The sequence below is a fragment of the Nothoprocta perdicaria genome, unplaced genomic scaffold (genome assembly GCF_003342845.1).
Source record: "Nothoprocta perdicaria isolate Ctin4 unplaced genomic scaffold, notPer1 scaffold_32, whole genome shotgun sequence".
NCBI lineage: Eukaryota > Metazoa > Chordata > Aves > Tinamiformes > Tinamidae > Nothoprocta > Nothoprocta perdicaria.
Genome location: NW_020455555.1, coordinates 307,259 through 330,518, shown reverse-complemented (window position 1 = coordinate 330,518; position 23,260 = coordinate 307,259). Strand labels below are relative to the sequence as shown.

At 39.3% G+C, this 23,260-nt stretch overlaps 1 protein-coding gene across 1 annotated transcript; it reads right to left on the bottom strand.

Annotated features, from left to right (window-relative positions):
• Positions 1-1,745: 1,745 nt before the first annotated feature.
• On the bottom strand, positions 1,746-22,567 carry LOC112950447 (pulmonary surfactant-associated protein A-like). The gene is made up of 11 exons (XM_026042981.1): positions 22,309-22,567; positions 17,884-18,009; positions 15,047-15,249; positions 14,301-14,458; positions 12,379-12,562; positions 11,448-11,567; positions 10,481-10,558; positions 9,651-10,016; positions 4,893-4,987; positions 2,875-2,968; positions 1,746-2,122 (listed from the first exon to the last, which is right to left on the bottom strand). Exons 5-11 carry the CDS (start codon positions 12,545-12,547, stop codon positions 1,746-1,748), a joined length of 1,299 nt encoding a protein of 432 aa, XP_025898766.1. The 5' UTR covers positions 12,548-12,562; positions 14,301-14,458; positions 15,047-15,249; positions 17,884-18,009; positions 22,309-22,567.
• Positions 22,568-23,260: the final 693 nt, after the last annotated feature.

Sequence of the window (23,260 nt, the reverse complement as noted above, 5' to 3'; positions counted from 1 at the left end):
TCAAATTTTGCTGTGGCTCTAAATGCCTGTAGATAAGCAGGGAGATGATCTGGCACCAAAACCTAAGACCTAAAACAGATGGCATAAAATTAAAAACTTACCATTGTTTTAAACRCTTGGAGGCTTCAATGCTGATGTTGATCATTGTGAACTTCTCAAACTTGACTGGAACATGATGAGTGGAAATCTACTGTACGAGGTGACATCTGGGTTCCTGTTTCCTCGTGCTCAGTGGCAGGGCTTGTTTCACAACAGGAGTCACGCAAGGCTGAGGCCGTGGGCGGGGGAGCTGATGAATGCAGATGGATCCTGKTAAGCTCTAAAACATTTGCAAATAAGTCAAAAGACAGTTTGAAAGTAGAAGTCCCCATGGACTTTTGATTCCCATTTCCCTTAATATGCACCTGTTTCAAACTGGGCTAACACATAAWCACAATAGTTTACATAGACCTTGTCTGATAAAAGATGTAGCACTGGTTCATATTCTGGCTAGGTTGTCCCAAAATACAACATTAGTTGGMAGCTTGTTAGTTCCTTACATGCCCAACAGATCCATGGGCTCAAYGGGGGATTTTGCTCATAATTTCTTCCTATAGTTAGGATATCTTAGATTCATGAACAGGGGAACACARTTCTGTTAAATATTGCATGATAAGGAACTGAATCTTGCTAGAGTGAATGTATTAGGCAACACGTGGGTGTGGGCAACCTGCAGACCCCATACTGTTTAAACAAAGATGTCTTGATTTGACATGCATCCTGATGCACTGATTATCTCAATTAAATACTTCTAAGATAAGTTGTTTRATTTGCTCAGAACAGCAGCAAGAATAGTTCACAGGCTATGACATCAAGCAGAGGGGCTGAACTTGAGCCAGGAAGAGCTATGCCTTGTCACAGAACAAGTGGTGAGCAGGTGTACTCAAAATATTGCTCCACTCATTGCATTTCAGGCAGCTGAGGAATGTAGCTGCTCTGTATTTAGAGCAACATGCATGGCTGAGGCTGGAAGCATCTTCCTCCAAGCAGGTCCCCTGAGCTCCTAATATAGAGTCAGGAATGGGATTAGGAGTTGCCAGAGGGGTTTGAGAGGTAGTTCCTGATTGCTGCCCTGCAGGTGTGAGAGGGACAAAGAGCTGCTGGGTCTGAAGTTTTCCCATAGCAAATGTAAGGGTGCTTATATAGCCCTTGTGCTTATAGCTTGACCCACACTAGTGGCACTGCTTGCTTGTGGTGCAGGTGAAAAGRGCCAGAGAAAGGCAGGTGAACAACAACAATGCTGTATGCAAGAGTAGCTGTATGTGTTGGTTTGGTGAGAGAAGTTTAGGGAAAGGGATTAAAATACACTCAGTTTTGAGCCTTACTGGTAAAGGGTGTGTGTGTGTGTGTGAGAAAATTCACCTTTTTTTTCCATTTACTGTAATAAGTCAATGATAAAAAGTGTGAGCAATGGGGACCCAGCACCTCTGTACATACCATGTGAGATTCGTCTGCTGTACCCATACCTGAACAGGGACAGTGCTCTCCAGCAACGCAACAGGCGCAGGAGAAGCAATCAAGAACAAACTCACTCACAAATGGACACTGCTTTGGTGACCAGTAATCTCCTCTTCGGGGCTGGCGCTTGTTTAAAAGCCAAGTTTGGATAGCCAGGAGYGACCTTTATTTTTCATGCTGCATTATGAGCGTTTGCTGACTACCAAGAAGGCAGAGAGGAGGGCCAGGACAGAGCAGGAGGGGAGGCACTAGAACTGGCACACAACAAGGCGATTCTGGTTGCACTTCTTGTCATTCCAAGTGCCATCCGTGTACATCTCCACACACTCCTCTTCCCCTTTGCCAGAAGGTTCCCTCGCGTGCCAGTGTGTGTAATTGAGCTCTGCCCCRCCGAGGGAGCGGAACTTGCCTGGAATTAGGGTCTCCTTGATGCCCAGGTAGGCGTACGTGTTATAGCGCTGCACCARGCGCCGCACGGCAGCGTTCTCGCCCTCGCTCCTCGGGATGGCGATGGTCCCCCCAGCCTGGCTGCATTCTTGCACTGCGGTATAGAAGTCGGCTTTTTTCCCATTGGCAGCAAATATTTTTCCTCCAGAGGCGGTTATCTTCTCTTCTAAACGGAGGGCTACAAGATCAAGCAAAAGAGAATAATTCCTTATGTACTGTTTTTGTAGTCATTTAGCTAGCAATAGTGCCTGTATTCTTTCATAACTTTAGATTTAACCTATGAAAAAGGAGAGGGAAACTTCAAAACTAGAAAAGGAAAACAAAAAATCAGAAGAAATCTGAAAAGATGAAATGGGGAGAGAAAAAAAAAAATAAAGAAATACTTACGGCCAATGTAATAGGAGAACCAAGTGGATGGAAAGGAGGGAAGGAAATGAGGAATTTTACATTTAGACCAAGTGTGTAACTTTTTCTTTGTCCCTAKTCTGTATCTTTAAGTTCTTTGGTTACGGAGTACACAAGTATGCCAATACTTCAGGGAGTAGAACCTTAGATACGATCCTGTTGGGYTTATTAGGGTATTAGGGTATCTTTACCATTTGGTCTATATGTGACTACTAGGAGCAGGAGATGACAATGAAGCACCTTCACACAGGCGAGAATTTTACTTTGATAAATGTTTCTGACTTGCATCCATGTTTCACTGCTCCTACCTAGGCATCGGGCACTAGTTAAGGAAACAATTCTCACCTTCCTCCTACCRTTTTTAAGTAACCAGTCACCTCTTCACTGAGGAACAGAAGATAAAAGGAGTGAAACAATAACTCAGAAAATGCTGCTATTTTCTAAGAAGCTTTCCCCCCCTGCCCTGTACGTTTTGCATATGTTCACCAATCCTGTTACAGCTGAAAGGAAAGGCAGATAAATTACCTCCTTCAAGTCTGGAAATGCGATGGTCTAATTGAAGGATGACATCCTCCTTTTCATTATCAGCAAGCGATGAGRAATCTGAAAACAGAAACAACTATTATACATTTTGTTTAACTTTTCTGGGACTTCAAGAAAAAGTAGAGATAGCTATGTGAAATTAATATGAACTTTTAAAATGTTTTGTGTGATCTGTTTTAGCTTAATTATCTGCTTTAACAAGGCTTTGTTAAAATTTGGAAAAACAGTAAATAAATTTTTGGGTATCAGGTAGAACCCATGACAAATTACACAAMATGACATTTGGTTCACGAAGCAAAAATGGAATACAACATTACACCTAAATAAAAATAGACAGCTGCAAATACCTGGTAGGAAAACTTCATCTAACCCAGCTTCAGACAAAGTGTGTGAAATTGGGGCCAGAAGGAATTGCCACTGGGTTATCTTGAACATAGCATGTGAGCAAAAAAGCCAGGCCAAACATCTTGGTGAACAACTGTGGTGACAGCATTTTTTTTGAAGCCAAMTGAAAAACAAACTGTTACTCTCCAGTGTAGATTCCTGTGTTAAAAAAATGACACTTCAAAATTTTGCTCTTCAATTTTTCAAGTTTTCTTTAACCACAAGCTTTGCCTTTAGTGAAATGGATGTCACTGACATAGCTATAAAATTGTTATTTGTATCAAATAATTCAAATATTTTTTCASGAAAAGCAATCTCTTAACTTAGACTCCGCTTACACTGTGAAGAGAGGGGAAAAAAACCCCACCCCTTTCAAAACCTTTCTCTTTTCTACAGTCAGTACTATTTTTCCTTATAAAAATGCTAGTTTTGTTAATTTTAAAGAGGAGCAATAGMTACGTCTGCTTTAGTGAGAAAAGCCATGTTAAGATAAAATGGAACACGTTGTCTTATTTTGAGAGAAACAATTATTAAGGCTTATTATTTCATTACGATAAAAATCTATCTTTTAAAATATCCACATCTCAAGTGACATCCTTCATAAATGTAGGCTACAGTATTCATGAAGAAAAATGTTAAAAGACAATAAAAAGTTCTGAAATGGRAAGGTGTTTGATAGAGTTTAAGTAGTCAGCATGATTTAAACTACAGCCTATTTCAATATATTCAACTTACCTAGCAGTTCCACTATAAAATAAGAAAAGTTTATTGCATGGTCTAATATATAAGGCCTGTAACTGGAGATTTATTTTGTTATCTATGAGAGCTTGTAATGTGAATTTGCATATGAATAGAAATGTCAAGGACTTTAACTTGTGTGATAAGGATTCATTTTCTTCAAGAAGTAAACGTACTTAAAACGTGAGGAAAATATTTGAGTACTTTTTTGTTTTTAAGAAATGCTTTCATGTTAAAAAAGAGTAAAACAAAGTTATTTGTCAAGACTTGCTTGAGATATTTACTGTTCCTATGTAATTCCCTTGCAAATATTACTGAAGACAATCAAAAACAGAGTTCAGGAAATACAACATGCACCAGCAACATCTCTGTACTACTCTCTTGTTAGAGACTGAGGGACAATTACTGAAAGTTTGTGCCTGAACAGAAGCTCCCGACAACAGAAACCAGCCCAAAGGCAGCGGCGCTTCTGTGGCCTTGGCAGAAGTAATAGCCCCCTAAGCCCATACTTAAATAAGCTGCCAAAGTCTCCTAAGTGAACCGGGATCACCTCCATGGACAGGGCAGACCTGTACCCTGCCCATCCAGGCTTCCCGTGCTCCCATGTAAGTCCAAAGGATTCCTGGAGTAGGTTAGTGCATGCTCTGCAGAGGGTACCCAGCCCGTGAAAAATAAATACCCAGCACCCAGTTATTTGTACCTGGGTAGGAGAGGGCCAACTTAAATTTGCATGTGCAACTTTTGTTTAAAGTTTCCTCTAAATTTCAGGTTTCCTAACTTCTGAGTGTTTGACCTAATGGCTCTTAACATTCTTTTGGCTTATGTTTTTCCAATTGTTTTCTTAAAAACAAATGGAGAATAGGAGGACATGCTGTTACCTGGGGACCATATGAGCTATGGTAAAGGTCAACTGCAGAAGTTGGACCTTTGCTGTTATGGTGGGGAGAACCTGAGCACTTGGGAGGAGGTGCAGCTTGTGCAGGGTGAGATGGGACGTGGTACAGCCTCTGTTAATAGACCTCACGTGTACTGAAGGATGGCTCAGAAGGRCTGGTCATGTTTTCCGGTGCARGAGACTCCTGAGAAGAGTTGATGTTGATTTTGTATGTTTAAAGCTTCAGTTCTTTATCAGTGTAWTGATAAGAAATAGAAAACAGAAATAGATACTTCTACTTATTCATATTTCATATATGATCAATAGCTTGATATTAGCATTATTTGTAAGAGCAATTACTATAAACTATTTGCAGATCTGCCTTTGAGCAGCATGCCACAGAAGCTTAGCAAGACTCAGGGATACTTCAAAAAAGTGACATAAGACAGAATTCTTGAGGATGAAAACAACTTTTCCCGTACTTGTCCATCTCTCACTGAGCAGTTTGATATTTAATTAAAAGGCTAGTGAAACAAATTATGGAGATTCTGAGATTAGGTTAAGTGTTACACAAGGTAGCGAGGAAAATATAAAACATACTAAGGACAACCTTCAGTCAGCAGTACTTTCCTATCTGCCTAAACAAATACAGAAGCTAGAAYTTAATGTCAGTTTTTGGAATCTGGTTGGTTTCTTCTATAAGCATGTGTGTTAGTTTTCCCTCTGTACATTTAATCTCCAGAAGTCTGATTGTTTTCCTTCATAGTGCTAGTCCCACCTCAGCTAACCCTACAGAGTCTTCCCCTAGTCTCTCGGTTTGTATTTAAATAGTCCAGACCCCATTTATATTTGCTGTTTACACCGTTTCTATGCTGTTTCTGCTGTTGCTGTTTCCATTCTGCCCCTCTACAGAGCCCTGTCCTTTCTGCAATCCTTTTTTTCCCCATGTCGTCTTCTAAATTCTTGTCAAACCACTCTGAACAGCTCCTTTATGCTGAGGGGTATGAGGGAGCTCAGAGCATGGGGGACCTCCTGCATGTTCAACTGCTCACCCCAGTTCTGAGCTTGACAGCAGTAGTGAGGCTATTTTTCTTAAGCTTTAAGGACAAGAAATAAAGAATTCAGAAAAATATGGACATCCAATATGACAAGCTTCAGCATGACTTGTGGGTGAAGCGAGGAGCAGCATATTAGAGTAGAAAGTCTTAGTTTTACCTGTAGCTATGTTGATGCGACTGCCGTCTTGCTCCATTGACCTACACGTGACGGTCACCAGCTGTCCTTGGATCATCACGCAGTATTAGYTCAGCTGAGAGACATGGGAAGGAAGAGTAGCTTTGTGTTTATAACCTGTGGAAAGCAGCAACATGTCTCACTTAGCAGTGATTCTTAATAACAAAACTGGGTTTTAAGAGCAGGGAGGAAAAAGAACAACTTAGGCTTATGAAGCAGAGGAAATGCTTTTGATCCTATATACTCTGCAGTGGGCCTCCATTATTAATTGACAGCAAAGGAAGGTTAGGCTGCTCCTTGTAGCCTTTACTTGTGTAACTATCCTCGTGGCAGCTAGCTGCCAGGCTCCTATGCGCCCAGTTACCTGCAGGCAGGTCCATCAACCAAGTTTCCTTTAGCCACCCCCTATTTTGAACACTGAGTACTCTAATTTCCAAGCATCTTGGCCTGTTTGCATAACTGTGGATTAATACAATGTTATACCTTTAAGTTTCTACTTCAGATAATGAAATTTGCCTGAAGTCTTTCAGGCCCAAGTAAACATGTCTGTTAATTCATTGCACAACACACCCACGAACATCATTTTCCTCCAGTTCGTAAGTTGCAATAGGACCATTAGTTCTTTCACCACCCTTATCAAATTTCCTGATGGAAAGTATTTCTCCCCGTTCCATCTACTGTTTTGCTACTGCAAGGCCACTCATGAACATAAAATGCTGGATTAACCTTTAGTCAGCAAGGTACTCACAGCACTGCCAGGATATTGTGGCATCAAGTACTTTCTCCTGAAAAAAAAACCCCAAAGGAATAAATGTACTTAATATGTTAGCTAGGTATATTCAAAAAAGCTACACACACTACATCCATCTCTCTCTCTCTCTCTCTCTCTCTCTCTCTCTCTCTCTATATATATATATATATACACATGCACATATATATAATGACTTATACAAGATAGGGTAGCCCTGCCACCCTGTCCTATCAGTTATGCTCATTTAAAATGGAATTAGAGAATAGTTTTCCCTGAGAACTCTGAGGCTTGTTTTTATCATTTTTCAACAAAAAAATCAAAAAGTTACCAAGATTGTACTTGGCTTATTTAGCTACTTTACCTAAAGTCGATTCCTTTGCATGCAGTTGGGAATCTGAGGGGAGAGGAGAGGATCTGAGTGCCCCTACATTGCTCACGGTAGTTCTAAGATAAAACACCCAATTAAATTACAAGGTTATAAGATATGGGACTGAAAGCATCTCAACTTTTTACTTATACTAAGAACTTATTTCTCAAAATCTGTTTTTTTAACACTGAGAAAAGAAAAAGTTACCATCTGAATTGAGAGGCCTTGTTGTTAGGTTGTTTTTCTGTAGCAAAGTATTATAAATCAGAAAAAAAAATCAAATTGTCTTTTGCCTGGCCTGGTCGTGATGCACCAGCAATTATATTTTTGCTTGATGKATTTTTAAGGAAAGATTTTATCAAACTCATTTAGCTTTTAAAAACAGATGAAGAAACAATTTGTTCCACCTCTATTTGACCTGTTTTTCTTTCTTTCCCCTATCTTACAAAAGAGCTTCATTAACATATAAACTCATAAGTTAGATTTTTTTCTTTGACAGCAAATAGATGGGAATGCTTACAAGTATTTTAAATGTCATTTAAACTGAGTTATGTTATCCTTTTAGCTTGCGCTTATCTTGTGTGTCATTTATTTAGGTTACTTTTCCTTCTCCTCTATGGAACTGAAATGAATAAGCACAACAGTATTGGACTCAGTATGTACATGGGTAGTTATTTTTTATATCATCATTCAGATTAAAAATTTCAAAGCATAAAAAAACTAATGAAATATAAATGAATTCCTTGTGTATCTATACCATACCTTTTATTAGAAAAAATCTTCTTTATTTTGTCCATGCATGACAGTTGAGCTTGGACAACGTTAAGTCCATTGAAGTTAGGAGATTAAAAGACCACTCAAAAAAATTAAAATAAAAAGGCGGCACAGTTTGAAGAGAAAATGGGAAACTGAGGGACATTCTTTTTGATATCTATTGTTTTATACATAAGATATAGTCAGAATTTTGGACACTGAACAAGGAGGCCCGCTTCAGAATATTATAAGCAAAATGCTAAAGCATAGAAAAAGAGGAAATGAATAAGATGCTTTAACTATGAAAATAACTGAAAAGTTTAGTTGCAATACCAATCAAATTGCAAACCATATAGATGAAACTACTGTCTAGATAGAAGCTTCTCAACCATATAAAAGGAAGGTGGACTTTTTATTTCTAAGCAGTATCTGTCTGTGTGTTGTTCTTTCTGCTTCTATAATTTTAAAGGCTTAAGCAGAAAGAATTGGTCTTGGAGACTTAGCTTATGATCTTCTTGTTGCCGTGATCTTCTTGTTGCCATGATAAAAGATTAGCTGTTGACTCAAAAACCATGATATTTCTTAATTGGGTAAAAAGCACCAAAATGTTTTGAAGTGCTATCTGTTTAAAGATAGGTGATATACTCTAAGTCATTTGTGAGATTTTAAACACTGGAGATTTTTTAGCCTTTTTTTTTGTGTAGTCATCTTGTAAGCGTAGATATGACCAAACTACATCAGTGCGAATTGAACAGGATACTCCAAATATTGTTGGAGATCTATGTAWATGGCTTGGACCATAAAAGGCCATGTGAGCATAGCAATTTTGGGTCTCTTCTAAAGCATAACTGCTTATGCTAGCTAATCATCTTGCTCTAAAATAATAGCTTTATGTTTGAAAGACAAATATTCATTGAAGGTTTGCTTGTTAGATGTTTCTAAATAATTAAAACTCAAGAGAAAGTGATATTGTGAGGGAATGCAATGTTTTATTGACAAAAATGCAGTGTTTAATATTTTACATACATTTTCATATGTTTACATAGTAAAATGCAGTGTTTACCTTAATGTTTTATAGCCAGTACCTTCTGATTTAACTAGGAAAATGCACTGTAATTGGTGCCTTTAGTACACAGATGCTGAATTTATCAATGCACACTTTGATACAGCATAACACAAGCCCTGCACTTCAAAGAGATGTATAAATCCCAAACCCATAATTGCTACAGTGAAGTCAGCAACTATGCCTCTCTCTTAAAGCAAAAATAAATGCTTGGAAATATTTCCACTACGAAGCCAAAGAATATTTTAACTAACCTCTGACTTTTCTTATATCCCCAGACAAACCTTTGACTGAGGAATTTCCCTCTAATCTCTATATAGGCACAACACACTGAGACAGTGTCTGTCATAAACAATGAATTCTGAGTTATTTCCAACCCTCTAAAACAGAGAGAAATGCATCAAATTAGGTACATTTTAATCAAGTTAAATGAAATAATGACTAAGATTTTCTAGAGGATCATACCATAATAAGATTTATAATATGTTTTCTGGCCTAGAAAAATTGCAGAAATTCTACTATATAAAGCTGAGACAGCATTTCATGGTCTTCATATTCTCATGTGCCTGAAATGCCATTTTTTTCTAAAACTCACAGACTGTGAGGCGATACAGGTTGCAAGTTTTGTCATTCCAGCTTCCATCCATGTACATCTCCACACATTTTTCTTTCCCTTTGCCATTTGGCTCATACCGGTGCCACTTGGTGTAATTCACAGGTATGCCAGTCATAGAGCTGAACTGACCAAAAGCCTCCGTCTCTCTAATGCCTAAGTAAGCATATCTGTTATACTGCTTCACGATACCCAAAATAGCATTATTCTCCTCCTCATTCATGGGAGTTGCAAGAGTTCCTCCAGCCTCTTCACAGGATTTTAGTGCAGATGCAAAATTAACTTCCTTCCCATTGCTGGCAAGTATTTTATCTCCTACTTTTGTTATTTTTGCATTCAAAGCAAGCACTAGAAATTGAAAAGGAAAGAGCTAGTTAGTGTTTTTCTTTTTTTTTTTTTAATATTATTATTTCCTCTGGCATAGTGATGGGAAAGTGAAGAAAGATAAAAAACAAGAGAACAGGAGAAAATTAAGATTTGTGAAAGGAGGAAGAAAGCGATGAGGGCAAGAAAATGAGAATGAAGGAAAGGCTGAACAGGAAAGAAGCTGTTAAAATGTTATGAACTTATTACTTATTCAATAAGTATATTATGTTGCATGCAACCATCTGTCATCACTGCCTATTAAAGCAGGGATGTGCCATTACCATTTCCTTATGTATAGTATCAGCACTATTTATTTGTGTGCACTTCTGACAGTGCCAAGTTTTGCTTCAACTTTGAGCCAGGAAAACAGAGAAATTATAAATGCTTTGTGAAGTCTTTCCTTTAAAATTGTATGTGAGCTAAAAAAGTACAAACAGAAATATTACCACTTTCCAGTCTGGCAATTCGATGTTTTAAACTTGCTAAAACATTTCCCAATTCAGTGTCTAGAGAAGCAGGTAGACCTGTACAGATTAAAAAAAAAAAAAAAAAGTTATACAATCAAGTGAAAACCAGGCTCTGTTGACAGGAACAATTCCCTGAACAAAACTAATCACTTTACAAAACTAAGTCATGCATAACATGCTTCTCTTGCATCATCTAGGGTAAAGCTATAATTTCCCCATTATTTTTTTCACACAGTAGTTACTCTATATGCCTAATATCCACCGCCACCCCTAAAATGCTGATAATTCACTTATAGATAGAAGAGGTCTAGGAAAAACTGTAAAAGAAATGGGATGCATATTTCTAGGTTGCAGGCTCACATTTCTGGCATTCCTGTGAAAGTGCAAAGATGCTAAGATAGCATCTTAGTGTTTGGCTGTGTCTTTGACAAAGAGAATTTGTTTCATTCCGGTGATTGTTACTGAACAGGCACAAAGCAGAGTTTGGGGAGGGAACTTGTGTTATGGCATCAAACAGAATTCAGATCGTACCACTTTTTTCAGTTAGCTTACTGGATCCTTTGTGCCTTTACAGTGGGATCCTACTTTAATGTGAACTGTAAACACTGGTACAGGAGAGCTTCTGCACAGGCTGTGTGAAACATGTACAGCTACTCCAGCACTGATGGCCAAGATAGATGTTTTTTTGTTTTTCCATGCAAAAAGCCACTGGCAACAGGGGACTTGCACATGGAAGGAAGTTAGGAGTATGCTTGTGCGTTGCCACTACTCACAATTGAAAGAGAGGGAAAAGGAGACGCCCCAAATGCTGCTCCATCTCCTTCTGTCTGAGCTGCAGTGCTGCAACTCTGACTTATTGCACTTCAGGGCCAGCAAGAAACATATATTTGACYCAATAAGATTGCATTCAATTGACAGCCTTTACATGGGGATCAGCCTTTTTCACCTGGTGGTCCAGTGTCTCCTTTTTCTCCTTTCTCTCCTCGCTCTCCCTTGAGACCTTGAGGTCCAGGAAGTCCATCTCTTCCAGGAGGCCCCATTGCACCTCCAGAGGGTCCTATGGGACCTGGAAACAAGAAGCATGAAAATAAAATGATTTATATATACTTTTTTTTTCCAATTGATGTATATTCTGGGACCTTCAGGACCTAGAAAAWGCATTTCTTCTGGAAAGAAAATGATACCAGGTTAAGTAGCGTGTTCCTTACCAGACTACTATAACAAATAGTGCCTTCCAATACTGTAAAAACATATCAGAAGCTCTTTAATTACATTCCTACTTAGGGAATAACATTTTCTTCATACTTAAAATCCTTCTGCTGTGAAAGAATATAAGAGCACTGCGTGTGTGTGTATACACATATGTGCTCATATGTGTGTGTGTGTGTATTAATTTATTGATAAACTTATATAAGCATATAAAATATATCAATACTTATATTATTGATGCTTTAATATATTATTCATATATACACATACATCGATTGATGCTTAAATATAAAGTATCGATAAGCTGTTCATTTCCCCTCTTTGACCAGAAAAGGGTCTTATCTTTCAGAAAGAAAAATCAATCACTTCTTCCATCTTTTTGTTCCTCTGTGTTAAGGGTCAGTCTTCTTGCAGCCATCATGACGAAAGATTTGTTGCCAAACAGGAAGTTAGCTTGGGCTGAAAATAGGTGACAACAGACTTCAGTGCAGAAAATCTCTCTGGAAATCTACTGGAACTGGTACCCACTAGACATTTAAATAAAAGTACTATTGCTTTTTTTTGTCTAAATGAAAAGACAATGTACCACGAGACATTTGTTTCCTTACTGTAGTCTTACACGTACATGGGTACATGTGCAATAGAGTGAAGACAGCCAGTGCAGTTACCTGGTGGCCCTGGTTCTCCTCGCAGACCGTCCCTGCCATCCCKTCCAGGCAGCCCGTTGGCTCCGGGAGCACCAGGCAGCCCAGGTATCCCGGCGCACTTCTCCTCTGCACGGCAAGACCCGAGCAAAGCAGCTACTGCTGCAACCAGGTAGAACGAACAGGACAACATGATTGCTCAGGGCAGCTGTAAAAAAGAGTCAAGAACATAGTTGTCAGGAAACGATTCTCTAAGAAATATATTAACGCTGCAGAGTGCTTTAAAAATTGAAGTGGGGTTTTATCTTCTAGATTGACTCTATTGTAGAAGGCTTTTAGCTTCGTTATAGATCTACCTCAAAAATGGCTGTTTCTGAGGGCAAAGTTCAAGTGTGYTTCTATAGAGAAATGTTTCATTGAAATGAACTGGGCAGAACACGCTCTTGATCATGAACCTATGATGCCATATGAACCTATTATGCCATAAATTTTAGCGGTAAACGGTACACAAAATCTGTTTAAGCTGCAGGCATTTCTGTCTCTATTGTCAAGAACATTCACTTTTTGTGAGAACATGAAAAGCACCTCAGAACACACAGGCTGTACCGAAAGCATTAGGGAATTTTGTGGGGTGAGCCTCTAATCTCTGGCAGTGCAGGCCACGGGCTCCAGAGAACAGTCTAGTGAAGTGTCTGTGAAAAACCTGCTGTAGGTGGCTGAGAATACTTGTCCCTGAGATAAGGAAATGCAATTACATCAGGTAGCCTTCCTCTGATGCGGATCATTTGGTGAATTACATGCGAATGAATGACTACCGCATTCAACTCATAATTGGATCACGATGCAGAGTCAGAGTCCTGATCAGTCATCTAGTAAGATGGAAAAACAACTCTTCAGGTTTAATGACCTTCATCAGTCACTGCAATCTTGTGTCCTTCAGGCATCTCCTCATCTAGTAAAATTGTTAATATAAGCAAAGTACAAAAACAGTAATAAAAGAAAATGTAATTAAAAAATGCAAATACAACCACAGAAATGAAAAGGAACAGGTTTGCCAACTAGCTGAAATCTTCATTATTTATAAAAAAAAAAAAAAAACAAACAAAAAAACAAATTCAGCTTACCTTTCAGCTTCAAAGTGAAATGAAAGCGAAGTTCTCAGAAATCCCCTTTATATAGTGTGTGGCTTGTTAAATGCCAAAGTGTTGAAGTGGAGACTGGATAAGGAGGGCAGGAATGATTTTCCTGTGTAATTTCCTTACACACTTGTTATGCAAAGACTGAGAACAACATTGAGGGCTGAGACATTTCTTTTTTTTTCTTTTATAAGAACAGAAAGCAAACTTTCTAATTTCTATTCTTAATGGGGAAAAGGAAACCAATCTTGAAGAGAACATAAAACTCCTGGTTTACATACTCATACAAATGATACGGAAATTTAAAGACATTTGCAATAAATTTATTGATATTGTAACTAGATTCTTCTTATTTTAAAAGAGCRAAAATGATATGTGCTCGCTAGTGGCTTTCATTGAAGGAAAGGTGCTCTTACAAATTAGGGAAAGCACTGTTGCTTTCTGGATAAAGTCTGCTTTGGTAATCAGAATTCTAAGGTTTTCTTCTCTATAGCTGGCCTAGTTGCCTTTTCTTATGATTTCCCAGAGCGAGAGCTACATGTATATAGAAAAAAAAAAAACCAGGGCAAGCACATTGAGGAGATATCAGTGTCCCTTTACCGAACTATTAACTGGAACAATTATTACTAAAGWTCTGGATTCAAAACATTCCTCTAGGACAAGTACTTCAATGCAGATAGCATCATTTTATAAAACCTCTAATCACTCCAGCTGAAATACCTACTTCTATACTGTCCCAAGGAGGCCGATGAAAAGAGCTGGTGTTATGTATGTGAAGAAGGGTTAAGGAGCACACTGGAGGTTCCCTACCTTTTTTTGGAATCCTGCTGCATCCTCAGGACAGCCCGGGCACTAAACGTTTTGGCACAGTCAATAATGTGGGTAAATCCGTTTCTGAACGGCAGCCGAGCTCCAGGGTAACTACAGCTCTGGGGAGCCTCTGCTGTGGCAGGATGAAGTTAACGAACCTAGGTTGGGGAAAAAGTATTTTAAGTGATTAGTAGTCCAAATTTCTGTGAATTCTGCATATCACATAATAGAATTTCCTATAGATTCAGTCTGTAGGCAAGTCTGTAATATTTGTAATGGTTAATACTATTTTGTTGTATCATTTGTATACAAATTCATGCATACTTTAATAGTGATAATAGTAATAATTGTAAATTGCTACTATTTCTTGCAGCTAACACAATTTATACTTCAAAGATTTACCTAAGTACTGCAGTCATTAAGCAGGAAAATCAGTAAAACTGCACCAGCTACATATCTCTGTCCTTTCAGGGAAGTGTGCAATGAAGAAAACATGACCTATAATAGCTTAAGATGGGTAAAGGCTTATAAATTATTATCTTTATCTAAACCCTCAAAGACACATACATTTCAGTAAAATTCTTCTACTATGAGTCAGATTATAATTCAACAACAGAARCTGATAAGAGAAAACATCATCCAGCGTCAGAGATTACTAATTCTTTAGATTTACTTTCCTTTGTGAAGTGGCAGAGATTCAAGGAAACCAAATATACTACGGATGGAAGGAGAAAGAAAGCAAATACTTTTTCTGCAAGCTGGCATCGCTGTTCAATAACTCGGAGGCTCAGGGTTCTGCAATTCACAGGGAAGCCCTTTGTGGTAGTGCCTTTAGGGAGGGGCAGCAACAGCAGAAACCACCCAGGACACTTGAAGGTTTCATCCGGACTCAGACCCTTGTTTCTCGGGCCAGTCAATGAAGCAGACCAACAAGATTCCTTCTGATGACCTAGGAAGCATGAATTACACTGTTTTGTCAGTGCCAGGAAACCAAACCCAAACCTGACAGCCTCCTCAGCTAGGAGCAAAGGAAGATTAAGGAACTTAATGTTCAAAGATCCATTGTACCCAGAAAGATCACTTATTTAAGGAGCAGCTCTGCATGCTGTCCTCACAAAACTAGTTTGAATACTATTAAGGAGGGTTTCAAAACTGAAATCAATTTCTTTTATATAGCCTTTAATCTCTAACCTCCTGAAAAAAAGAGGTGAACTCTCCATTTTTCTCAGCTCACCATTCTGAAAAGCTGATTACCAACACCTTTATCACAGCCCAACACACATAAAGCTACATACTGCTCTTTCATATACCAGAGAATGCTATATAGCCACTAGTTTGGTTTAGCTGTCTCAGAGACATTAATCTTAAATGTATCATGTTGCTGCAAGTTCCTGATATCTGCTGTCTTTGTCCTTGACACTGCATTTGCATGGCAAGCAGCTGGGGCTGATTCTCCATGTTTGCCTGCTCAAAATGACAGTAATTTCAAATATTTGCCTAATATTTCTACAGTAACTTAATAGCACTGCTGCTGCTGTGGGTGTTAAAATACTCCAGAGGTAGGTACCTACAGTCCATTTTAAAAAAGACTGTTTAACATCAGCTTAAGCCTTCATCAGAAATATAGGGAATTAAACCCTGTCTCCTACTAAGCAACAAAGCAATGAAGTGTGTGCCCTCTTCCCCACCTCTGGTTTAATTTAACTGGGAGAAATCAAAATAAAACAGTCTCTCTGACTTTAGAAAGTAAGAAAGTAAACATCAATAAAATCACTTTAATTCTAGTTAAAGTGCATTTATGAAGTGCATTATGAGTGAAAAAAGTAGAGATGAAAGTACGCTAGGCACACTATTTATTGGGTATTATTGCTATGTGTCCTACAGACTCATACTACTTTACCAGGGAGAATGTAAGGGCTGCTAAGCTATATTTATGTTTATGAATATCCCTGTTTGAGTAAGGTACTGCCAGCTTACTCATACACTGCCAGTTCAGGGGTGGATCCCAGGGCACCTCTAGGTCCCAGTGTAAGCGGGTGGATGGAGGAGGAGATGGAACTGCTGAGTACAGGCAACGAGAGTCCCAAAGAGCAGTCCCAGCAGTGGCAGGGAACACAGGTCAGAGGACCTGGTTATAAGGGCTTGTCTCCTAGACTGTACTGAACTATCCTTTCACAGCGCTATGCTTGCAAAGAATATAAAATTTAAGTTTAAGAAGAAAAAAGAAAAGTCCTTTTCTATTTCTATTTTCTGTTCCAGGAAAAGCAAATTCCAATTATATTCAAGATAAGAAAGGGCAGGAGTTTCACAGCTTTTCTGAGAGAAGCAGGCATGGTTTTGCCCTGTCAAAAATATGTAACCTTAAAATTATTTTTGACAGAAAATCTACTTTTTATCTTCATATTATATCCATTTCTTTTTTTGGCCATACACTTGTGGTTAYTGCTTTAAACCGCCGATGCACACAGCAGCATACCACACGACCCGAGGAGCTTATTGTCTCACTAAGTTAGAATAACTGGGATGGACCCCTGGAGGAAAAAAAAAAAAAAGGGAATTGTTTCAGGGAAAGGTACTCTGCAGTTTTATTAGAGCTTATTTCTTAGTCTCTGACACATGAGGTGACAGTTAACATTACCTGCATATCTCCAGAAAGAATATATTTAACTCTTCCCGTCAAAGTAAAAGTTGAAAAGTACAGACTGAGTTTAACCTACAGTAGATAACATGCACCAAAAGTTACAGCTTTTCAGCTACTTCAACTGGACAGAATAAAGAATATTTAAGACTCATGAGAGAATGGCAAGCCTTCCTCTTATTTCAGTCCACAGGGGATTCCATGCCTGACATCAAGGTACCAAGAAACCAAGTGCAACACTGAAGAAATGATCAAGAAAGCTAAATCACAACGAGCAAAGGGCGACGAGGCTGAGCTCCTTCTTACTAGGTAATAATACTAGGCTGCAGTATGGGAACAGTACATGACAGTATGAGAGGTAGTTGCTGGATCTTGTTCAACAARAAAACAAAAATATCCACTGTAGTGTTAATTAGTAGTGCCTCTATGGGTTAAATATGTCTTTTCTTTAATTTTATTTTATTAGAAATAGTAACTAGAATAGTAACCACTGAAGTATCCTGCTATGTTATAGTTCCCATGGAGATGAACTGTACAGAGTCCCTCTTATCGAAAGTGGTAATAGGAAGCAATTTATGCTTCAACAGCCACCGGCCAAAATTACCTTGGAAACATTTGCTCATAATTCATATCTTGCCCTTATAGACAGCCACCTGGCCCTTGTTGTCAATTCAAAATAAAGATAATCTAGACTGCAGGTAGAAAAAAAAAAAACAATAAGGCCAAAAAACAACAACAAAAAAACCCTTCTAAACTGTTATTATGTTGTTATTGTTGGGAAATGGCCCATCTAATGTATTACTGATAAGTTTTACAACATCTATATCCAAAAGCAYTGTCAACATTTATTTCATTTGTGATTGAAATTCAAAGTCCTTGGGAAAAACCTCATTATTGAAAACACATGGCACAAAATAGAGTTATACAGCAAAATAATAAACTCACCAAGCTGCTGTTCAGGTCTGATGGTCACAATAAAATGAGGCTGCTTTGCATCTTACTGTAGGGAACCAAAGCGGCAATGAATTCCCAGGGAACACCACATATTATGATCATTATTGCTGTTACAAGCTGAAAATTAAGACAAAATAGGTATTATGGATTTTCATTTTGCACAGAACATTTCAGCAGATTGAACACCAAAACTCTACATGCTTTAGCTAATTGTGTTGTTGAAGCATATAGTATTTATTACACTGGATCTGTTCCTTCTATAAAGGCATATTTCAGATTCTTAATAGTGCACAGATATAAAGATGAACTTTAGATCTTTCAGGTACTAGACCAATCTTATGGCTTTTTGTTACTTTCATTTACCATGAAAAGTATCCACAGCTGCTCAGTGTAAATCTCTGGGAGCTTCAAGTGGGGGTATTGTTATTTAAAAAAAAAAAAATCCTCTAGAATGCCTTTTTTTTTTTTCTAAACAGAATAATTAAGGGAATATTGTGTGATAAGATAGGAATATGTAACTTTCTTTGAGTCTAGAAAGTAACCGCAGCACCTCTCAGATTTTCTGAGGTCTCCTTTGGAACTGTCCTTTGGAAGCCACCTTAGGCACACCAGCAGCTCAGCAGAAATATAAAAGATAATAAGAGAAAATTCAAAGGAAGATCTAGGAAACCGGTGGGAGGAGGTTCTTTGTCTAGTGCAAGCTTAGGAATAATTTCCAACTGTTTTCATTCTGCTCTGCGGTGTATTTTCATTTCTTAGCTAGCTGATTAAATCCCCTTAGAGTTCATCATGCTGATAAAAACATGGGACATATGAAAGGCCCAGAGAAAAATAGAAAGAAAACAAAAGGGGACAAACAGACCCCTAGAACTTCAAATTCCATCCGACTTGAACTGAGAGATCTTAAATATTGCTTGAGGCTGGAACATTTCAAAATAAAACTATTTAGTAGGTTATTAAAGCACAGCAGACAATTTAGCATGACAAATCAGAGAGAATGTTTAATAACCCTGTTCTAAAGCCTAAAAGTTCTTTTCCTTGTAAGACAAGAGAAACTCCAGAAAATTATTACTAATCGTTCCCTAAATATTCTTGCCTACATTGACGAGAGGGACGCAGGCTGTAGCACAGTCTCTACAAAGGCTATGGTGTCCTGGGCATCTTGCCATGCTGAATCCACAGGGAGAAGGAACCATGAGAGCGCTTCACACCTGCACAAGCAGGAGGCAGGATGCCTGTCGGGTGTTGCTGCTGGGTGGGAGCCAGCACTTGCAGCAGCACTTCACGTGTCCTTAGGGCGGCTTGAGGCTTACCAGAGCGCTCCGGGGACTCAAGCCAGAACACAAGCACAGCAGGCCTAGCCTTTCAGTGCCATTTGAGCAGTGTCTTCCTCCACGTGCGGGGCCAACCGGGGCCGCTGCAGCTGCGGGCACGTTGCGCAACGCAGAAACGCCTCGGGAGTGAAGAGCGGGCGCAGCCGGGCGCGCTGCCCTTCAATGGCTCTTTGCRGGGGCTCAGCCGCCTCCACAGCGCGCCCCTTGCGCAACGGCCGCCCCTCGGCCCGGGCAAGCGCCTAAGCCTGAAGTGGATGTCAAGTGTTCACTTGTAAAAACACTTTTTGAAAAACCTGCAGAAAACGATTGTCCTGGCAGTACAGTGTTACCACAAATGATGTGTTGCTCTAAGGAGCGCATGAAATCTTTGCAGTCTCAGTCATACCTCCCTGCTTTTCTTTGGGGCTTTTAATAATGATCTCGCCATGAATCTGTTTCTCCAGCATCTATTTTTCCCAGTTATATTTCCACAGAAACAGGGCCAAGCTCCTTAATAACCTACGCTTTTTATGCTTTTGGTTTTTAAACTTTCCCAAAGAAAGCATTCTGTACCAATGTAGCAGAGACAAACCACGTAAACTATTACACTTACCAGGGACTCAGGCAATTTGCTAGAATAAAGGCCAAATTCAAAACTGTTCTGACAGTGTTAGACAAAGATAAACATCAGGACAGCTGTATATAGAAGCACTGAAGGCTATATAGGCTGCCTATAACATGATACAGTGCAGAGAACATGATTTTAAGTGAACTGACATAGAATGCACTTAAGGCTTGTAGGCAATGTTTGAAACATTTCTTAAATAGCTTTTACAAGTGGTGGGCTTGAAGCCTGTCATGCTACACAGATTCCTGCTCTTCCTGACATTTGATCCTCATTTGTTAAAACAGAGGTTCTGCGTTAAGATTGACTTCAAAATATGAGATAAAAAAGAAACTAGCCATTTGTTTGTATAGGACTTTTCGCTTGAGAGMTTTGTAAGCTTTTTTCCATCATTGTCACGAAAGCTCTAAATGCACTTTGGTCTTGAAAATGAAAGCTGAGATTCTSCAAGTGCTGCAACTGCACTTCTAAGCTAAACACCAGGTACTAGAAAATGACAGCACACTGAGGGAAACGTGAGGTTTCATAGTAATATCTGCTTTACTAGTCTTTCCTGCATAAACATAAGATCTATTTAACATGCTTAGGAAACAATATCACTCTTTTCAGCTTAGCTGTCAGGTGCTTAATTTTTTAAACAAATACATAATTTCTTCTTCCTTTCTCCTTCTTGAAATTTAACCTTTTTATCTTGCTTTTATGCATACMTATATCTATGTATGGAGGATGGAGAAGGCGTGAGGAGTTAAAAGGTTATGATCTAGAAGAAAAGCTGCATTGACCCAAATACAGGTGACACTAGACCCTTAAAGTACAAGATAGGACAAGATAATCAAGACTAAATTATTCCTTAGAAATTTTGACAMTTTATAAGAGGTTTCAGGATTTCTAATTATACTTGGAAAGTGCTGTGTCCATCTCACATAGATAAAAACTTGCAGTAGAGCAAGCCTCTGCTCTTCTACAATCCTCAGTTACCTGTCTCAGAATGAAAAATATGCTTGGGAATAATACTCGGCATGGGTGAAGGCTGCACAGAGCAGAATTCAGAGAGAAAATTTATACCCTTTATACCCTCACACGTTTTTGCAGCTCTGTACTACTGATTTCTGCTAAGGCCGCAATGAAACACACTGAGATTCGGTCTCTGCTGCACTGCTGAGCTGATGYAAGACGGTTCCCGGGAAGCCAAAACATGCCAGCGCGTCCAGGCTCCCTGAAAGCAGACACCCAAGTGGGGCTGACTATTCCGCTCACGTTTTGTACACTTAGTCCCAAGTACACTCCAGCTGCTTCAAGTTTTATCTGTACTTAAACACTCTGCAGGGCTGGGAGAGGATGCCAGTCACATAAAAGCAGGATCTTCCTCCCACCGTGGAGCTGCGAGAAGGATTAAGGAGCATGCTCAGCTCTGCAGGATGAGCTGTGCCGTGAGCTGAACAGCCGAACCAAAGGGAGCCAAGAGCCAGCCCAGGAGTGGCTCTCATGCCCTGAAGACCGAGCCAAAGAGCTCTAGCTACCGATGTCTGAAACACCACCAGGGTCACAGACCGTAACAAGGGACAGTGAGTGCAAGTGCCTCAGGATACAGCCATTCCCTAGAGCTAGTCCAGGAGACCAGTCATGCTGCAAATGCCCAGAGGTTTGCCAGAGAGTTTAGATGAGACACGGGACTGCACTTAGCCTCCTAAGCTCTCCTGCAGCCTTTCTCTTCCTGGATATTCCTGGCCAAGCTACAACCTGGGAATTASTTTTCTTCCCTTATGTCACCAGGTGCTGGGCCAGAGGGCAAAGCCAGTGAAGGGTGCTAAAGCCACAGACTTCCCTGTGTAACACTTCTCCRCACGCTCCACGGGAGCCTGGAGAACAGGCACAGGAAAGCGATGCCTTCTTCSACAGCAGCACACATGCCAGAACTAAGGGCACGCTTCTCCCCTGCCCCGAGCATAACTTGTCCACTCCTTTCCTTTGCAGCACATCAAAACCATACAAAAAGTAAAGCTGCAAGTTGAAGTTACTACTGAATGGAATCACTTCCTGTCTTGTAGTTCCAAATTAAAAAAAAAATAGCCACATGAAAAATAAGGAGAAAGAAAAGAGCTTTTCAGGAATTCTGCATTTTCAGACATGACAGGATAGCTGTTACTATGCCTGAAATGGAGCTGTGTCTTAGAAAGATAAATCCAGCAGCTGATTAATGAATGCTGCTCTCTAAAGAATTATTCCRAAGGTCTGTGGAGGTCATGTTAACACCAAGTAAGACAGTTCATGTATCAGTGGTATAACAGAATATAAAGATCAGTTTGTAATTCATGCAAAGTGAATGGGTTATTAGACAGGCTGATTTAACCCTCTTGAAAACAAAGAGAAAACACTTTCAAAGAAGTAGAAATGTGTCCTTAACAGGTTGTGAGGAAGGACAAAATTTAGGGCATACTGGATAGACCTCATTGCAATATATAGTAAAAGTTCACTTACTACTTTCAGGTTTTGTTTCTGCCTCATGGACTCTTCTCCAGTCTGAGAGGATCTGCTTGTCCTTCTGGAACGAGTTGCTGCAGCTCAAAGACTCTGGCTCTGCTGCCTTCCGTAGTGGTTCTGGACATGTCATTTGCACATATTCATTTTTTTTTCTCACTGGGAAGATCTTGAACATCAGTCATGGGTACTGCTGAGCTGATCTTCACGCAGGACAACTGGAWGGTTCAGGCGACTGACAGTGGGAATCAGAGGCATTCATATCYGTAAAATATTATTCCAAACCATGTTCAAATCAGTGAACTTGGTCACTAATCTACTGGCTGACCAATTGTAGGCACGATACATCATGACTGTTAGAGCACTTCCAAATTAAAGGGTCATAAAAATATCACAGTGCTTTTGGACACTCTCACAGTAGAACTCAAGTTTTCATTCATTCAAAATGAATGTACTGGAGATTGAATTACCACCAAGTCCTAAATCTGGAAGCACAGCAGGACTGCACTTACTCCCTGGAGTGTCTCTTCTGTGTCCTAAATCAACCCAAATCTGTTTTTTGAATATTGCAGCATAGTCTTCCTTTTCATATAATAAATATTCATTAAAAGCTCCCAGACAAATTTTAAAAGCCTCTTGTTTTCATAGCTGCAGGACACCAACTTTTGAAGAAAAGGTATACAGTTCACTTGAGAATTCCATATGTGTTACAGTAAAGACAAGCAGAATATGATGCAGACCAGCAGATATGCCATACTCTAGAAAATTCATTCCATCCATCATCTTCTGTAATTACTTTTGCACTGTATCTGTATGACTTGCTGTATATAAATGTCACTACTTACACAGGTAGACTCATAAAACAAATGATTTGGGAAAGGGAAGTAGATGAGCACTGCCTAAAGTGTCTTTTTTTTTTTGTGACACTGACATAGCATTAAACTGTTGTAAC